General features: G+C 50.6%; 1 protein-coding gene across 1 annotated transcript in view; it reads right to left on the reverse strand.

Moving 5' to 3' along the window:
* Positions 1-18824, reverse strand: part of GPC3 (glypican 3) — a 154933-nt gene that overhangs the window by 44950 nt on the left and 91159 nt on the right. The window contains exons 4-6 of the mRNA XM_055818337.1: positions 16775-16908; positions 13783-13908; positions 1499-1619 (exon numbers count right to left, since the gene is read on the reverse strand). Of these exons, the coding sequence (XP_055674312.1) occupies positions 1499-1619; positions 13783-13908; positions 16775-16908 (381 nt within the window). The remainder of the gene's footprint in view (positions 1-1498; positions 1620-13782; positions 13909-16774; positions 16909-18824) is intronic.

Raw genomic sequence — 18824 nt, forward strand, 5'->3', positions numbered from 1 at the left:
ACCATGTTTTGTTCAGTGTGACTTTCTCACTGTGAATGGCAAAATATCATTATCACCTGCAGGTTGAAGCCTGCCCTCTACCCCATTTAATAGGGAGCTGATTATGCTATTCCCCCCCCCCCCCCCCTTTTAATAATTATGGGCTGTTGGCAGATGGCACGGTGAGGCATGGGAAGGCAGAGCGGGCTGCGCTGCCGCTGCCCACATCAGCTCCCGTGTGGTGGGCTGCTCCCGGGGACCCCGAACCCCTCGCTGCATCCCGCTCCCAGACAGCACCTAATGAGGCATGCCTGCATCGCAGGGCACGGGGGTTAAACTGGGAGCTGCTATGAAAACAGTCCCTGGCAGTCATGGGAGCAGGAAAGCAGAGGTTAGCAGAAAAGTCGCTAAGCCAGCAACTCCAGGCAGAGCAGCCCTTGCAGCCCACCCGGCCGGGAAGCAAAGCTGGGCTTAACCCCAGGAACCCGCCGCTGCCCAAAGCCTCGTGCCAGAGCGACCCGGAACAAGGTCCCCACTGGTAAGAACTCTCTTGGAGAGACTGGGCAGCTCAGCTCTATTAACAGACAGCATCGCCACCCAAGTACTTGCCCTGCAAGGTCCCAGTCCTGTGTCCCTGAAAAGCTGAGAGGTCCAAGCTATCAGCTTACTGTAAAACGTTCCCTCTCTGAGTTTACTCAACGACATGGAAAGGAGAGCAGAGTCCAGAGCCGGACCCCAGACTGGCTGGCCCAAGGGAACACCACCGAAGAGCTCTGGGAAGTTAACAATTGCAAGCTGAATGCCGCGCGGAGGTGCCACCTAATGCTTTGGCAGCGGTGGGGCTTGTTCACAGACCTAACTTGGCCTGACACGATGGGGAGAGACAAGATACTGCTTGTCCCAGCATAGATGCCAGCTCTGAGATTGTGGGAGGGAAGCTTCCTCCAACAGTGAAAAGGGTCTCATCTAGCTCTGCCATTTCCCCATTCAACAGTAACTTGCTCCAGTAGTGACTGGGAGTGGATGTCCAGGGAGATACAGCAAAGAAAGAGGTGACCCTCTCTGCCAGCCACAAGCAATGCCAAAGGGGACTCCTCTGACCAGAGGGGACATCAGGCACGTGCCACATAATCCCCGTGCTCAGGGACACCACAGCAGTCCCATCTTTCTTCATCCTTCACCGTGCAGGGGACGGATGCCCAGCAGATGCACGCTGCAGGACTGCATCCACGCATCGCCCGGGCAGAGGCTGAGCCCTGGAGGGCTGCAACGCGCGTGCCCTGCAGCTCCCTACACCCACAGAGCACCGCACCAGCGTGCACGAGTGAGGACCTGCCACACGTGCCCTGTGAGCCCAGCACCGTGCAGGGCTGAGGTGGCACTGACTCCACACTCAGCTGCTGAAGACGGAGATGCCCCAGGTTGTCTGGCTGAGCCCAAAAGAAAGTGTGGGGGAGGCCAAACTGATTTGGAAACCACCCACTCTGGAGCCATCCCTGCTGGCATGCCTGCAACTAACCTGGTTGATGTGTTTCAGCTTGTCAATAATCTGGCTGATCACTGGCTCGGGACCTTTCATCTTCACCTCATGGTTGCCAGGCTGAGCTTTTGCTCCATTCCTTGTGATCTGGGGACTGTACCTGTGGGAGCGAGAACAGAGGAGACCACAATGTGATAGGCTAATAGACAGGAGATCTTTAAAGTTCAGTACAAACAAAAGAAATCCCAAGATAAGCACCATCCCCTTCCAAAACAGAGAGCGCAAGACAGTTAATAATGGCAAAGAAAAGGCAGAAGATTTCCATAAACATTTCTGCTCTGCCTTTGCAAACCAGCAAGATGATGTACTTGTATCACTTGAGGACAATGAAGTCCTTTCCAGTCCATTAGTAACCAAGGAAGACATTAAACAGCATACAACAGGGATAAACATTTTCACATAACTTGCACCCAAGAGTCCTAAAAAAGCTGGCTCAGAAATTCTGGCTTGCTCATGTTTGTTTAAAATAAATCTTGGCAGACCACAGAGACTCCAGTACAAGAGCAGTAGTGTTGTGCCCACAGCCAAAAAAAAAAAAAAGTGAGTGGGATGACCCAGTTAACTGCAAGCTGATTAGCATAATATCAACCCCCTTGCAAAATAATTACTATCACTGATGTGTGATTTCAATAATAAAGAATTAAAGAATCAGAATATAATTAATGCTGTCAACATTGCTAATGGAAAATAGGTGTTGTCAAACAATCCTGATTTCAGTCTTTGATGAGATCCAGCCTGGGGGATCAAAGTAACTGCTTAGACAGAACATACCTTGACTTTGGTACGGTGCTGGGCTCCGCACCACACGATACCTCAATTTACATGGGTACTGGGCAAGACAGTAAAGCACCCGTAGAGCACACTAAGAGCTGGTGGAGAGATCTCCAGACGCAGGTCTCCACAGGGACCCTCACACAGCTGCCACGGCAGCTCTGCAGAGGAGGGCGGCCAAGTCTGCGCTCAGCTTTTTCATCAGCAATTAGGAAAGAAATATAACTTCACTACTGCAAAAATTATGGAATGGCAGAGTTTATCAGAGCAATAAAAGTGAGGAGGGACAGAGGGATCACTGCATGCTTGCCTTTGGAGGAACACGTTTCTACACCCAGCACCTGGGCAACAGCTCGTGACGCTCAGGACGTGAGACAAGCATATCTGCACCAACCTCAAACTTGGCTTCAGGACCAGAGCAAGCGGCTGCTGCCACCGACTGCTGGCAGCCACGGCAGTGGCACAGAGCACACTGGTGCCTTCTCGAGCTGTGGGTTGTTGGAATTCATCACAGCCCCAGTGATGGGGTACGCTACAAGCACAAACCAAGTCCTCATCTCCAAGAGCTGACAGCCCCAGCACATGCTGCCAAATGCCAGCACAGCCTACGAAATTGAGATCGCTGAGATAACGCCAAGCATCAGTCTGCTCTACTCTACGTACGACTATTGTTCCAGTGCCGTGGGTAAACATGATGAATATTCCTTTCTTTCCTTTCTGCGACTCATCTCCTACACATCGTGTCCTTACCCAGCTCCCAGCACCAGCCCCAGCAACTGCCTCCCTGTCTGCCAGCTCCCTGCTTCCCTGCCCACTAATCTTTCATCCCCAGGCTGCCGGGCGAGCTCGGGCGATGACATTTGGCCCATTTCACAGAGGCTTTGGGAAGTGGGACTTCAGCAGGGATTTACAGGAGGGGAGGGAGATGGGAGGGATGGTGGGGCCAGCTCAGAGAGGATGTTTGCTAGGAGAGAAAGGCATGGGGACACTCAGCCACGACAGCTGTTGGGGCACACTGAGGGTTTTGGGGGTACACAGGGGGCTGGCCCCACTTCAACTCTAAATTAGGAATGAGACTCACTCAGACGTGTGGGGATGCAAAGGCAACCCTGGATTTTTACTGGTGCAGCAGGAATCTGCCCTGACCTGAAACGTTCGCATCATTTAGAATGCAGGACTGAGGCTGATTTCCACTCCGAGGCTTTTTCAGAGCAGGAGCTTTACATCCAGGAGCGCTCCGCATCCCCAGCCCGGTCCCCAGCGCTGGGCACTCCCCATACAGGTGAGGGCTGATGACCCCATGAGATGCTTCATAAAGATGACAGATGAAGATGAGAGAAAGGAGGTGTTTGTGCCTCTAACAGAACGGCACATGCCTGCATATATTCCTGTTACCAGATATAAAGAGCTTGTGCAAGTACAGGAGAAGCATCGCTGCAAAGCAGAGACATCAACTTGGGTCTCGCAAGCCCCACCAGCTCCTCAGCACCGGGGCAGCTGCCTGCCCACCCTGCAGGGCTCCAGCTGCAGCACCGTGCTGCTCAGGCGTGAGGGACTGACCCCAACAGCTCTGTTCTCCACCCAGACACCTGTCCCCATGCCGAGGCCTCCCATTAGGACTCAACATTTTGCAGAACATGTGCTTTTTTTTTTTTTACTTTTTAATAGTTGCATTACCCTGGGAAGTACAAAACACAGCTACACCTGAGACACAATAGCTCCCAGTTCAGAAAAGCACTTAGACGTGCAATTAGAGGCTTGTTGTAGGCTGAAAGCTAAGGAACTGGGAGAAGTGGAGCCAGAGAGCGCCAGGCGGGATGGCAGCTTGCAGCAGCCGGTAGCCAGGAGAAGGTCTGGCCTCCTGGCAGGGATGGGAGGCAGGACCACATGCTCCGAGCACCATCTCGTGGGAAGACACTGCTGCCGCAAGCACAGACCTGCCTGGCTCTGCAGATGCTTGGGCTTAACTTTTTGCAGGGGAGTAAGGCATTGGGAGCAGTGAACTCTGTCACACAGTCACTTAAAGCCACCGTGCCAACCCCACAAACACATCTAGCGACGGAACGTAAACATCCACAAGACCCATGGCTTTTTAGGTGCCGAAGAAATTACCGTTTTCAGTGTTCGCTGTAAATTTAATCTAAAACACTCTTCCGAACTTTAAAGTACATGGCTGAAAAGTCCCGTGTGGTTTAAAAGATTTAACTAGCAGGATAAATCTCGCACAAGCAAGAGCAGAACCTAGCCCATTTGATGTACACCAAAATTAATACAATCTCTCTCCTAAATAGTTTTATACAGAGAAACTCAAATAGCTTGGGTTTGCGTGGGTGAAACTCCTTCTGAAATCCACACGGTGACTGCCAGAGAGGATTTCTGTAACCTACACAACATCGTACAGGAGGCAGGAACACAGTACCACAGTGTTGTACACCACAGTAGTACGCCATGACTATGTGTCCAAAGACTGAAATTGCTCTCCAGAAGGCTCCACTGGGGTGGTGAGGCCCTCAGATCACCTTCCTCAGAGCAAAAAGTCTCCCAGAGAGGGAAGCAAACCTGAAGGCATTTGCAGAGGGATCTCTCCCTAAAACAGTGATGCTGGAGAAGCAGGGTGCCACCACCTGGGTGCTTCCCACCTGGCCAGGTATGAAGGTACATACTAGGGCCAAAATGAATCATCTGCGTTATTCCAAGAAGTCATTTGAAGTAGCAAGGCAGGGGGGACTGCAAGCTGCGCATCTGTGAGCATGAGTCGCAAAGAAGCAGATGCACAGGGATGTGCTACATCCGACTAGCCTGAGACATGCTCCTGTGTGCCTTGGGTGCTTCAGGACACACTGTCCCTGTGTTGCTGAGCCAAGGCCCCCCAATGTACCCAGGTATGAGGGGGACACAACTCGCCCTCCGCTGGGCTCCTCTCTGCCCCCGCACCAGGGCCAGGATAGCAGGCACTCAGCCATATGGGATGCAGCCAACCGAAAGGGTTAAAGACTTTGAAATGTAGCTTCAGTGAGAGATGAGCATTCCTGAAATGCCAGAAAAGCTAGAAAAGGCAGCTGGCACCCCTCCCTGCAGCCTGGGCTGAGCAGCCAGGCCTTATTATGGCAGAGAGATGCTTTTGCAGTCTCCACCAAGCTGGAGGATTGGGGGCTCCTGGAACAGTCCCAACGCAGGCTCCCCTGCATCCCTTGCAAGCTGCTGCAGGGCTGGCTGGCTCGCAGGTCCCACTGCAAAGCCAAGCCAAAGCATCACCTTCCTCCCATGGTCTCCAGCCACAGCGCAGAAAAGGAGAAGTCTCAGAGCTATCTCGAGCTGCTTTCAACATATGCCAATAAAACGGCCCCTTCCACAGAACACTTGTGCCACCCCATGAAACCCACGACATACCTCTGCCATGGTGATACCGGCACTGAACAGCAAAATATGCACAGTGGTTTAAGTCCACCCCGTGGTCCCAGGGGGTCCCTGCGCCAAAGGGATATCAGTGTTGCAACATGAGCATGGTCTGGCTTCCACTTCACAAGCAAAGCCCAAAATACTTTCCTCTTTGACGTGTCTCAACGTCAGCCAGCATGCATCTCCTTGCTCAGGCTCCCTGGGTATGGGCTCTTGCTGGGGACATGGTATTTTCCAAAGACAAATGTCACATTGTAAAATGTGCTGATAAGCAGCCCTCACTAAAAACGGTCTTAAAGACAACCACTGGATGAAAACACTAATGATCTGAGGTCTTCTGTTGGGGACAGCCCAGCTACAGACCCTTCCTGCTCCTTCTCATCCCCCAGCCATAAATTACAAGGTATGCAGTCAAATTAAGGGATTTCCCCCTCCTCTCCTCCCCACCATCCACAAACGTTTCCTGTGAACGTTTGGTCATTCCTGTCCAAATGCAGCTCTTTCCAGGCTCTCCATTTCAGAGCAAGGAAGACAAGATGACAAACGCAACTTAAATATATGGCAATGAATGTAAAATGCACTTTCATCCTACTTGGCCGTGCTAGGCTTAAAGATGAGTTACTGCAATGCCTGACGTGATTTAGATAAAGTAATCCTTTAAGTCAAATATAAAGAATTACACCTTTTAGAAAAATGAAAATAACTTTATTCAAATAACAATTAATTTATGCCTGCTTTCCAGTTGCAAAGTATTTATTCAAATGCAGTCCCACAATTTAAACAGCACGGTGTCCCTTGCAGGTTCTTCCCTACCATCTCTGTTCACTGAATCCTACTTGTCTGAGGGAGAGGATGGGGGACAAACACAACACAGGATGCTACAAGACAGGACTACAACACAAGACAAGGGGTTTACATTGCACGGGACTTCATAACCAAGCTGGAAAGAGCAGCGTTTCCAGCACCCACAATCCCCTGATGCTGCTCTGCATTTCAAGATGAGACTTACTACAGGCCACGTGGGCTGGTGACACAAAGTCCTCACCACATAGGAGGCACAAAGATAAGAAAAAGGGGAGACAGGAAAGAAAAGTGTCTCCCCCACACTCCCTGCAGGATCTCAAGTCTTCTCTCCAGCTGGTTTTCATGAGTTACTAAAGGTGGGCACAGTGGTGATGGCAACATTTTACTGTCTCTGGCCCTGCTACCTTTTGGTTTAGTGGGACAACTTAGTGTCACATCAGCGGTGTGAGTGGCAGGTGCCAAAAGGCTGGAAGAGCTGCTTCCAACCCACTCATCCCACCCTGCAGACAGGGAGTAACTCCTGGGTGAGTCCATAAGCCTCCAAGAAGAGGTGATAACTTCTTTCCCTGATAGTTTTCTCTCTAAAGAGAGAATTTCCAGAGATACCTGGTCAGTCATAGCAATTGCTCAGAGGCGGGCTGGGTGTGGGGTGCAGGTCCACCCCAGCTGTCCTCTTCCATATGGAGTGTGTGGTCCCACCATCCCTTAACCATATGCAGACATCTGTTCCATGGTGATGCAAGTGGCAGGAGAGAGGAGGGGTGTATAGCTCTCAGGTGCCTTCCTGGCTTGCAAGATGCACCCAGTTGCTTGATTGCAGTGAGTGCTAGCAGTCATTGCAGGGTTTGCAACGCCACAACCGATTTTACACCACCAGCAGCCCTGAGCAAGCTTCTTCAAAAGCAACCAGAAGGATCCAACGCTCTCAGTGGGGAAGGTTCTCACCTAAATAAAAAGGAGCCACTTTCTGCTGGTTTTCCAAATACCAACACCTTGCAGCCTGGTCTCAGTACCATGAGAGCCCTCCGAGATGCTGCTGTATCAGTTCCCCACCAAAGGGCAGTGGCTGCCTCTTCCCAACCTCCCTATGCAATGTGCTGCAGCTGGTGAGCGTGCTGCAGATGTTAGTTTGGTGGTAAACGTGAAGTCTCAGGTAATGACCTGGTTCTGGAATATGGGACTTTAAGAAGGAACAGCAAAAGCTGTAATATTCATAGCAAAACAACAGGAGTCTGTAGCATAAAAAGGGCAGCCTGAAGTCTCCCTCCATTCCTACTTAAGTTCAAGACAAATAGATTATGGAAAAATTGGCTAAACCTGAGGCCAAGCAGCAGGCTTAACAGAGGAAGATTCATGATCTTAATTTCTGAAATACTCTGGAAACAATTATGGCCACTCAGTAACCCGCTGAATTTGCCTACTACCCTTTCATTATAGCTTACATTTGCTACAAAGCTGTGTTTTATGTGCTTGAAAAGTTATACAGCCTCACTCTTTGGGGACTCCATTGTATCAGATATTTTGCAGCACTGCCAGAAATAACCAAACCCTTCATGAACTAAAGGGTTATTGCTGGCATGGAATTTCCTTTGTTCCAATTACAGAATCTCATTTTTCTTTCTTGCTTCCAATTGTGCTTTCATTGTTTATGATTTGTATGATTAAAACAAACCGCAGTTCATTGGCAACAGCAGGGAAATCTGAGACTTCTAGCTTGAAGAAGAGAATCTGGCAAGGTGCTAAAAATATATTAATTTGGAATTGGTATAAAGAGCACAAGGCTTATGCCGGTGATAGAGATTACGGTACAAGTTTGTCCTGAGAAATTTGGAAATGGCAGAATCTAATACTTAACATGCTTACAAGTTTTGCAGTGGGCAAATGTTGCTGTCATTCTATTCAGAACAGCTTGAAAGGAATATATACTCATGTAAGCAGATTATTAAACTCTGAGAATCTAGATTTTTAATAGGCTTTTAGTATTAAATGCAGCAAAACCCTCATACGATATATAAGGCTCACCTTGGAGATTCAGACACCGAACTCCCATAGGAACTGAGATGAGTTCAATATCTCAACACCCACTTGACTTAAGCTGAAGTCTTTAAATGAGCTAATTATTCAGTCAGGACTTCAGCGATAAGAATCACCCTCTGGTTTTTCTCCGCATTGGATGGAGATAAGAGATGCTGGACGGCATCTTCTCACCACCGGGCACCACCAGCGGCACCACCAGTGTGAGGGCAGACGGGAGGATGGGGCATGAAGACAGAGGTAAGGAAGGTCATGATAGCAACCCTTGCCTAGGCAGTTTTAAGCTGCTGCACACCCACCCTGCCTACGTGTCCAGCCCCTGCTACCTCAGGGAAGTGCCTGTCAATTAACTGAGTCCAGGAAAGCTGCAAAGAGGTGCACAGGGATGCAGAGAGACAGAGGGAGATCCAGAAGGTCTCGTCACCAGCTACCACGAACACCCAAGCACCGTGACTCCTCAACAAGCTCTTCACAAGTGGTGCAGTGTGCCATGGGTGGATTTGGCTGTGAACTTTTGTGGCATCCCATAAAAGCACAATATGTTTTTCCACACTTTGACAAGTGTGAAAAGCAATAATGTGTTGTCTTATTTTTTCTTCCCACTTTGGCTTATGTTCTTTACGCAGCAACAGCACAGCAAAAGACACAGGCACTGCTCTGCGTGACCAGAAAAATCAACCTTCCTTGTATGGTTGCCACTGTTTGCACACTGTTATTTCAAGGCACCATGTCCTAAACCCACATAAGGAATGGCAATTGAACTATTAACCCGCAGGTTAATAACAAACCTCAGGAAGGAGGATGAATTCTCACCATTAGATAGTCCAACTCGGAGAAGTAAATGAGATGGACAAAGGACCACAAAGTAAGACTCAGTAGAAGAAAATGAGGCATGAATCACAATAACATGCTAGAATACACACAGCAGGATAAGTGATGCTCACCCACCAGCAGAACACATTGCATTTCATCCCCATCACAAGCCACGGTGTAGAAAGCCCCCACTCAGCAGGTCCTCACAGCTCCTAATTTCAGAGGGATTGCAAGGGGCTGCGCCAGGCAAGGAGTGCTCCCGCTGCATGCACAACCCTGCTCCATCAGTGGGAAATCTCAAAAACCAGGGATGAAACAAGAACATAGCCCAAGCAGAGTTAGGTCTTGATCACCACGACAAGCGAAGTAGAGTCCGCATAGGACTGCACTGAAATGGCAGGGGAAAAGCACAATAAAATCCTCAAGCCAGCTGCATTGCTTCGGCATCCCAGACGAACACGCCACGTTCAGTCAGGGCAGAGGGAACTAAGGGCAAGGAGGAAGTGCAGGATGGTCCAAGGCTGAAACTGGGAAATGAGACCCAGTGAAAAGGCATTGTGCGTGTCCAGTCCGCAGCAAGGAGTGCTAGTAACAAAGCACTGACACAGTGCTGATAACAAAGCACTGGGATAAACAGGACAGCATTAATAGATTCAGAAAAACCACAAAAGGAGCAGCATCGGGTGCAGAAGGGATTGTTTGCATCAAATAGCAGGATGCACATTGTCGGTATTGTCTGGTACTTGAGTGCTTTGGCAAGTAGCTGTGAAGTTGCTATTCCAGGCTTGATTTAACATGTTACAGGAAAAGAGCTTAGAATAACTAGCAAATTTTGTCATGACAGAGAGGTCAGGAAATGGATAAGCCAGTAAGACTCCTCTCTAACTTAATTAACGCTCAGGTACTGCATTAAAGTTGTGAGAGGTAAATAGCCACAAAGCCTACAGGAATGCCACCAAGGCCCAGATGTGCCCATAAGGATGCTCACACCGAGCTCACTGACACAGCCACGCCCGGTTTTATCCATCACCTCCCCACAGAAACATGGCATCCACCCAACCATCGCTCTCCCCTGGGTCTTCACCTGATGCTGCAAAGCCGTCAGCAGCTTCAGCAGGTGCCTTCTAATGCACGCCTAGGGTAAGCACCTCATGTTGCTACAGGAACCGCAAGGCATCTCCCTCAAGCCCCAGCTGCCCCTCCACAGGGACATGGGTGGCCTTAGATCTGCCTATAGATGTCCCAGAAACGTGAAGGGGTCTCAAGGCTGCACGTGGTGCCCATGCTCACGCAACTCAATCCTGTCCCACAGTGAAACGTATCCAGCTACAGCGACCACGCACAGCAGGTTACATGCAAGGAACGAGCGTCTCCTCCGGTCCAGCCTGCTGAACTTTCAGTCAGAAAGATCTGATTTACAAAAGCCAATATCCAACAAAGCAAGAGGGGAAACATTAAGATATAAAGTATATTTTACATTCACAAAACCTAGAAAATCAGACTCTTCTTTCCAGCAGCTGTTATACATGTGGGACAACTAAGGTCAGCATCCTGAAATTAATACTAGCTATTCAAAAAACACCAAGTTTCTTGCAAAAAGTGGCAAGATGGTGTTTGATGACCAACAAGTGCACATCGATCCAGCAGGAGAATTGCTGTAGCCGCGCCAAAAACACTCCAGTACATAACGCACATTCTCAGAGCAGCTTGCAGAGCTCCTACACGGTGAACAGCTGCTTGGCTCCCTCTTGGGGAAAAACACTGAAATAAAGAAAACTGGTGGTTTGGGGTACTCGAGCAGCATTACCTTAAATGCTCCTGATTTTCAGGAATCCTCCCAGACTCTCTGAAAGAGATGCCACGCTGGGAGGTCCAAGCACATGAAGCAGTTTTGGCTCCACGTGAAGCAATGCAACTGGCTTCAGAGACCATTGTAACTACATGTTTGCTCCCGAAACATTCTGCAAATAGGTCCTGGGAGAACAGCACCCTGGGCCATGATCTTCGTTCAGCTTTATTTAGCTGAGTTCCCCCCCCGGTAGTTTCATTGGCAGAAACACCACCAGGTACGAGACACTTTCTCAGCCCGTGGAGAGGAGAGGGTCACCCTGGGAAGCGTTATGGATGCAGAGGGTAGTCTTTGCTTATGACAGCTCACCAGGGCCACAGACAGCGGCCTCGGTCCAGGTCCTGCTGATGGCACAGCTGGGTGAAGTGGCAGCAGTGGAAAGGTGCTGAGTCTAGATCCCCCCCGCAAATGTAAGTTCAGAGTTGTTTGCAGATTAAACATGACTTTAGACTATAGCTGCCTTCAGCTTCCTGCCGAGAATACCAGGGAACCGTCATGGGCACAGATGTCACCCTAGGTCCCCAGGTGACACAGAAAGGCAGTCGATGCGTTTAAGGGGCAACAGCTACTTCCATTTTGTGCATCCATTCATTTGCTCTCCCTCCTGAACACCCTGCCTTCACAGGGGGTTCAAACCCCCTCCTCCCTGTGAGCCACCACCCCCACTGCTCTCCTTGCCCAGACAGCAAGTCTCCCCCTCCAGGACACCATTGATGTCCCTGGGAGGGGATGGGGGATTTAACTCTCAGCACCCCTCTCTGCTAGCAGCAAAAAACTCCAGTATCTGCAAGCTGCAAGGGAGCTGTTGCTAATATTCCATAGGAGATGGCAGAGGTGGTGACATCTGTGCAATAGACCAGAGGGAGCAAGGAGGAGAGGAGTGGAAAGGCACGCTCTCTTCAGGCACAGCAGAGGATTTAGTCCTCAACAGAGAGGCAGCCAGGCGCTGAAGTCTTGGTGCCCCCTTCAAGCACACACACCATCCTCTCCCTGCCTTGCCCCCTCCGCATGCCATGGCACCTACGTGACCTTCCATTTCATGCCACCGACGCTGCAGCATTGCAGCGGGGGACCTAGGGTGACATCTGTGCCCATGACGGTTCCCTGGTATTCTCGGCAGGAAGCTGAAGGCAGCTATAGTCTAAAGTCATGTTTAATCTGCAAACAACTCTGAACTTACATTTGTGGGGGGATCTAGACTCAGCACCTTTCCACTGCTGCCACTTCACCCAGCTGTGCCATCAGCAGGACCTGGACCGAGGCCGCTGTCTGTGGCCCTGGTGAGCTGTCATAAGCAAAGACCTCACACTACGTCCCCCTCCTACAAAGCCGCAGTGTTTATAGCACTGTTTAAGAAATTTTAATTAACAACTAGTGAGATAATACCAAAATAATTTTTTTTTCCCCAATTGAATTTCTCACTTAGTCATGGAAACTCAAGATTTTGCAGAAATAAGTACAAATAGAGGACATCTTGCCTTAGGCAAAGTAAGTACTTTTTATTAAGTGTGTGATCTTAGATGCTTGAGCAATTTTTTTCAAAATATAGTTTGATGCTATTTTGGTCCTTTCAGTGTTTCAGGTCAGTATTGCAAGCACAGGCTAATTACCACCTGAGGTTACTGATCAAGAAGTCGTAATTAATATCTCAACATTTCACCACTTCCTGATTTTATTTCTATTTCTTCCCTGACACAAACTGCTTAATAGCAAAGGATGCTTTGCAAAGTAGGGTGATTAGAGGAAATTTATGTATCATTATAAAAAAAATTTCCAAGGTCTATTTCCACATTCTTTAACACTCCCCAAGGGGCATCTTTTGCAAGAAAAACCTCCATTTCTATTAACATTTCCTTCCCCTTTATGCTATGATTCCTGTATTTGCCCGTCCTGATTAACCTCACACTTACCACTGGCACATCCTCAGAACTGGCAAGTGGGGCAGGGAGAAGCAGCCAGGGCACAATCTGGACCCTGGGGTGAACGGCTCCATCCAGAGAGGGCAGCCAGGGCTCAGCTGTGAGAAGACGGTCAGACGGCAACAGTGGCACCACCAGAGCTCAGCGGTCCTGACCTCCTCCAACACAGAGCCAAGGCCAAGGGGAAGACCATCTTGTTGGGCTTCTTTGTCCCTCCCTGGACGGGGCAGGGGATGCCAGCCATGCTGTGCTGCTACCACTGCATGGAGCCAGGCTGAAGACGTCCCCACCCCAACGAAGGGCACGGTGGCAATGCCCCCCACATGGCTACTGGAGAGGAGCTACCCCTGGTACCAGGAGCACGGCTGCACTGCTGCAGGTCTCCTCTCTGTGGCTCACCACTCCGAACCTACCCTGACCAAAACCAGCCACGGCTGCAGAGTTTTCACAGCACAGTACAGAAGACTCAGTGGAGGGCAGCACACAACCACTTCTACTCTCCGTGCAGACTTTGCACATCCATCCGAGCTGCAGCGCAACTGCAGGACCCCAGCTCTGCAAAAGGTTTCTTAAGGGAAAGAGCAGCACCCTGGTCACAGACTACTCCAACGCCTGGTGGTTAACACAAGATAAGCAGTGCTGGGGAGAGGGAGGGGAAGGGAGACGTGATTCACCTCTCCACGACTTCTTGTCCGTTCCAGCAAAGAGTGTCGTTCTGAACAGCAGAGCTGTGGTTGCAGATGTATTCTGGCAAGCTGCTGTAAAAACTGCTGTGGAACTTCAGCTTCGTAATGAGTTCCCTGGAAGAAAGGGGAGGAAATGGTGCTCAGTTAAAAAAGACGAAAAGAAGATGGGGTCAGCGCATTTTAACCAGTAAGGGTCATCACACAAACACAAGAAAGCAGCTGGGTGCAAACAAACCATGAAGCATTGGTCTTATTTCTGTAGTATGTCAAGTAGCTTTTTCCATCATCCTCAATGTTATTCAGTCAAGGGCTGAGTCCATGTTTCTTAGGGCAAAGATGCATGTGAGGAGAGGGATGCTGGGGCGGCAGAACCTCAGCCCAACCATGCAGCACGCCAAAACCAGAGGAAAGCACCTAAGGAAAGGTGCTGCTGGCTCAGGCCATGCATACAGGGACTGCATCAAAGCAGCAAGCGCTCAGGCTGCCAGCAGTCCCCTCTACCTCACAGAAGGCAACAGAAGCCCCTCGGGAAAGGACAGCCTTGTCACTTGGTCTACCTGACATCGGCCATCCAACACCCCTGCAAGGGCAAGCGGCATTTTTGGTGGCAGACCACAGCGGTCACTCTCAGCATAGACCTGTACAGATGGGTTACACTGGGTTTCATGCTGCACTGTTGAAAATACACGATTTTTAAGGAGTACACTGGGCTGGCCGTGGAGTCACAGCCGGCATTCAAAGGATCACGTTACACTCAGCAAAATGGCTCTGCCCCAGAAGGCAGGAGAAGCCGCAGGAGCAGTGCTTGAGCCAGACAAGAGGAGACCCCCACCTTGTGCTCCCCCTTCCCAGCACCAAGGAACCTTGTCCCCAGCAGGTCCCCTTCAGCAGCCGACCAGAAGTGCCAGGACAGTCTGACCTGGGGGACACTGCCAGCCGCCAGAAAGGGGACAGGGGCTGCCCCAGGGTCTGTCCCTCAGGGGCACTCAGCAGCTGTCACTGGGAAACACTGGCAGATTTAATTAGGTAAATGGCATAAAAAGTATGATAATATGAATAGCAGGGACTGGAGGAAGTAAGGCTTGGCCTCAGAGTCTCCTGGCTTGGGTTCAGCACGTTTCCCCCTTTGGCAAGGGGTTAGTTCTTGGCCTCCTTCCTCCCCAGGAGGAATGATGAGGGGTCAGCACCTCGAGCTGGGAGCCCTCTCAGGGGCATCCCCTTGGCCCCACAGCAGTGGGACCTCCATGCCCTGCCAGCTGCGGGGAGCTGCCCAGCCATGCCAGGCTGTCAGACACAGCAGGCTTAGGCAGGCTGGGGTGCAGAGGGGGTGCCCAGCTCCCTCTATCCCTCTTTACTCGGGGATTTCGCGGGGCTCTCTCTCCAGATGAAGCCCCTGACTGCCAGCTGGGGGCAGGCGAAACACGGAGAAGCCGCCCCAGTGCCAGCAAAGGCAGCCTGCGCTGCTCTGCTCTGACTTTTTTCTAGCGAGGAGCCTGTTTCTGCCCTGGTGGGACTGACACAGCCAGCGCAGGCAGAGCCAGCAGCTGATGAAGGCAGGGGGGCACCTAAGTCCTCCTTTGGGTCACCACAAGGCACCCTGCCAGGGTATCACAGACACCAACCCGCCCGTCACTGTCCATGCCAATGAACAAGCCCGATCAGTCAAAGCCCCTCCAAAGGGTGGGAGTTCAGCCCACACCCCCCCTGCATAAACTGGAAGGGTGCTTCAGACATTCACCTCCCGCATGAACCACCTCCTACGGCCATCTCTTCCCCTGGGCTTACAGTGGGGCAGGAGGTCCAACCAACACCATTTTGAAAGCCAAAATGAGGCAAGACCTGGGTCTTCAGTTACGCCAAACCCTGAGCAGGACAAGCTTTACGCTGCCCATCACACACGGCTCCTTACATCCTAGATACTGCCTTGCTTCCCATCCTGCAGACCCCGGCAGCGCTGGGGAGAAGGGAGGGAAGAAAACTACCAGGCAGCAGAGCTCCCCACCGGGCAGGAGAAACTCCATATCTGCAGGTATGAGCTCATGTAATTCATCGCAGCAGATTTCATTAGACTTCACAGTCCTCAAAGGACATCTCTGGCAGAGCCTGGGCTGTGTAACCCTCCAATGTGTTGAGACAATGGAAGAATGCAAGCCCTGGTGATATATCTCATGGGAACCGTATCAAGAATGTGGCCCTGTTACTCTTTAAAGAGAAATGCATCCAACTTTATCTATCCCATTCCAAAAATTGCCAAGCTTGCCTGTTTCTCTTCCGCAAGGATTTTACTGCTGTCTTGAATACAAGAAAAGGCATCGCATGCCTCTGGGTGTGCTTTCAGATCCAGGGGGGAGACGCATCCCCCCGACACAGCAGTGTAAGCTCACTGAATTACAGCTTCCATTTACAGAGGGAAGGAAGCAAAGGGTGCAGTGCCAGCAGTGGAGGTACCTGCTTCGCTTTGAAAATATTCAGTAAAATGCTGTTAAAATTCCTGGACTACCATAAAGACTGCACACAATAAAAAGGGAAATAAGCCCCCCTTACCTACACACACAGTGTTACATGCAGTGTTTCAGGCTCGAGCGACCATTTCCACCTGTAACTACACCTGTATTTGTGGCGCTATAGCAGTGCCCAAGAAACCCAGACAAGGCATTAGTGTATGAACCTGGGTGCCTGGTGCATTGCAAAATAGTAAAACAAAGAAGAAAAGCAGAAGGCAGTTTTACAGTAGTGTGGTTTTTTTTTTAAAAAAAAAAAAAAAAAAAAAAAAAAGAGGGATGCACTCTGTGAGAACACACTTGTAGACACTTTGCTGCACTTCAGAGCTACCTGTAGAGTAGCTCTGATGTTCAGAGTCAAAACCAGCTGCAGGTTTATGGGCAAGGGAAACAAGGAGCGCTTCCACCTGGCCAACCCATATGGCAACCGCTCCTGCAGCCCATCCCACAGACACCATGCTCAGCCCAAGCACTCTCACCTCCTCCTGCTCGACAAAGTTTCTTCTTGCTCAACATGAGTCACCTTCATGACCTTCTTGTCAATGAAAAGGTCTTCGGGGTAATTAGCCGATCGATACTGCCTCTGCTGAGTGTGGCCACACAACCGGCTGATCTGGAAAACACAAACACAGCAGCATGAGGAAACGTTGGGACCAGAAACGCTGCAGGAAAACAGCCGAGGTGCATGCTGGCACCTGCATGGGAGCTGCTCTGTCGTCCTGTCATCCCCATCTCCCATAGCTCACACAAGCACCTGAAAGCAAACTACCGCCCTAAGGATGCAACTCTGCTCTTGAACGAACCTGCCCTGTGGGAGGGAAGGCAGGGAACTCCAAGTGAGATTTTTGGGCATCACAGTGCCCCTGTGGCTATCAAAACCCCTGAGCTGCAGGCATGGCCAGCAAGTGTCCCTGTGCTCAGTTACCCTCATGCTGGCAGAAGGGGGCTGGAGATGTTCCCTGCTCCTTCCTTGCTGCAAGCGGTAGCATCTCAAGACTGTACACTCCAGCTCTCTAGCCAGACTTTAGGAAACACCTCCCCTCTGAAGGTAAATCTTAAGACACTGGTTCTGCACCTCAAGGCAGCTCAGCATCCACACGGGCTGCGCTGCAGGTGCCCAGCGAAGAGCATCACACACATTGTTACTAATTAAAAAAAATAAAAATCAAGGTCTAAAATACAGCAAGCATTGTGGCTGCAGCCCAGTCATACCATGGGAGGTCTTGATTAACAGGGCTCTGCTAATGACACAAATTAGCTCATTAGCATACAGATGATTTGGTAACCGGCTGCAGCAGTGAGGGAAAGAATCCAAAATGCCTCATTAAAGCTCTCCTGCATGGCCACTGTCCCGAGACTCAGCCAGCAGCGCTGCGGCTGCTGCTGCAGTCCCTGCTGCAGATGGACTTGCAGCCATTTCCTTCTCTAGGAGACTACCAAGGGACAACTGTCCCCCTGAGGCACTGCCACCACTGGGAAATTCACCTTTTGAACCACCCTCTGCAGGACTCATCCATGCTGGGTTGTGAAGGTTGCTCTGCCAACTGCCAGGACCACAAAGGCACCGCAGGTAACGGCAACCCCTCTTTCCCTTGAGTCTCATCCCACCGCTTGCATCCAGGCTTAGGACCAACCACGTACCCATAAAATGCCTGTTCCTTGCAGCACTCCATTTGTCTTCACGCCACAACAAACCAAGGCAGCCAGCTAAACTCCCAGTTAGCCACACACCAGAAGCTAAAAACACAGCCCACTGCCCCAAGATACAAGTATCTGATGTGTAAAGAGAAGAGATTAATTCTATTACATCCTGCATTGGGTGGGCAAATAAATTAGTAATATCACCTCCTTCATTATCAAGAACAGCACAGTTTGTTTGTTCAGGCTGCCATACAATGAAGACTGAAAGAGAAGCCTCCTGGGAGCCAGGCGCTGCCGTTTCATGTTCACAGAGCGGTGGGGAGAGATGCTGCCACCGGTCCCTTCTGCGCCTGCAGTTCCCTCTGCTGAATCGGCTCCTCCTGCAGCTGCCAGGGGAGCAGTTTCTGCATCATCTTACTGTTTTTTTTCTCCATTGCCCTCCTTTGGCTGTCTTTCTTCTCTGCCTTGCCAGCCCAAACTCTTGCAGAAGAACATATTAGCCCTACTGCCCTTCCTACATCATGTGGCAGGCTTGAAAAAACAGAGGGAGTCAGAAAAAATGACCACCACATGTGGGCTGTTTGCTTTGCCTTTCGGGTTCTCCTTTAGCACTCATCTCTCTCTCCTAAGATCTGCAGGTAATCCTCTGATACAGGCAGCCAGGACCCAGAGGAAATCGTGGGGCAGCAGGAGACCTGGACAAGGACATTTGGGACACCCAAGACCCCACCACTAGAGAATGGGTCTGCACATCTCATGCTCCCTCTGTGCTGGCTGGTGCCACCATCCCTGGAATGGGGAGCTCTGCAGGAGAACACGAGGATGCGCGAGTCTGTGGACCACCCTGCTCAAAGGTGCCCTCCAAGCCCACCAGGAGGGTCAGAGATA

The sequence above is a fragment of the Falco peregrinus genome, chromosome 13 (assembly GCF_023634155.1).
Source record: "Falco peregrinus isolate bFalPer1 chromosome 13, bFalPer1.pri, whole genome shotgun sequence".
In the NCBI taxonomy this organism is placed as follows: domain Eukaryota; kingdom Metazoa; phylum Chordata; class Aves; order Falconiformes; family Falconidae; genus Falco; species Falco peregrinus.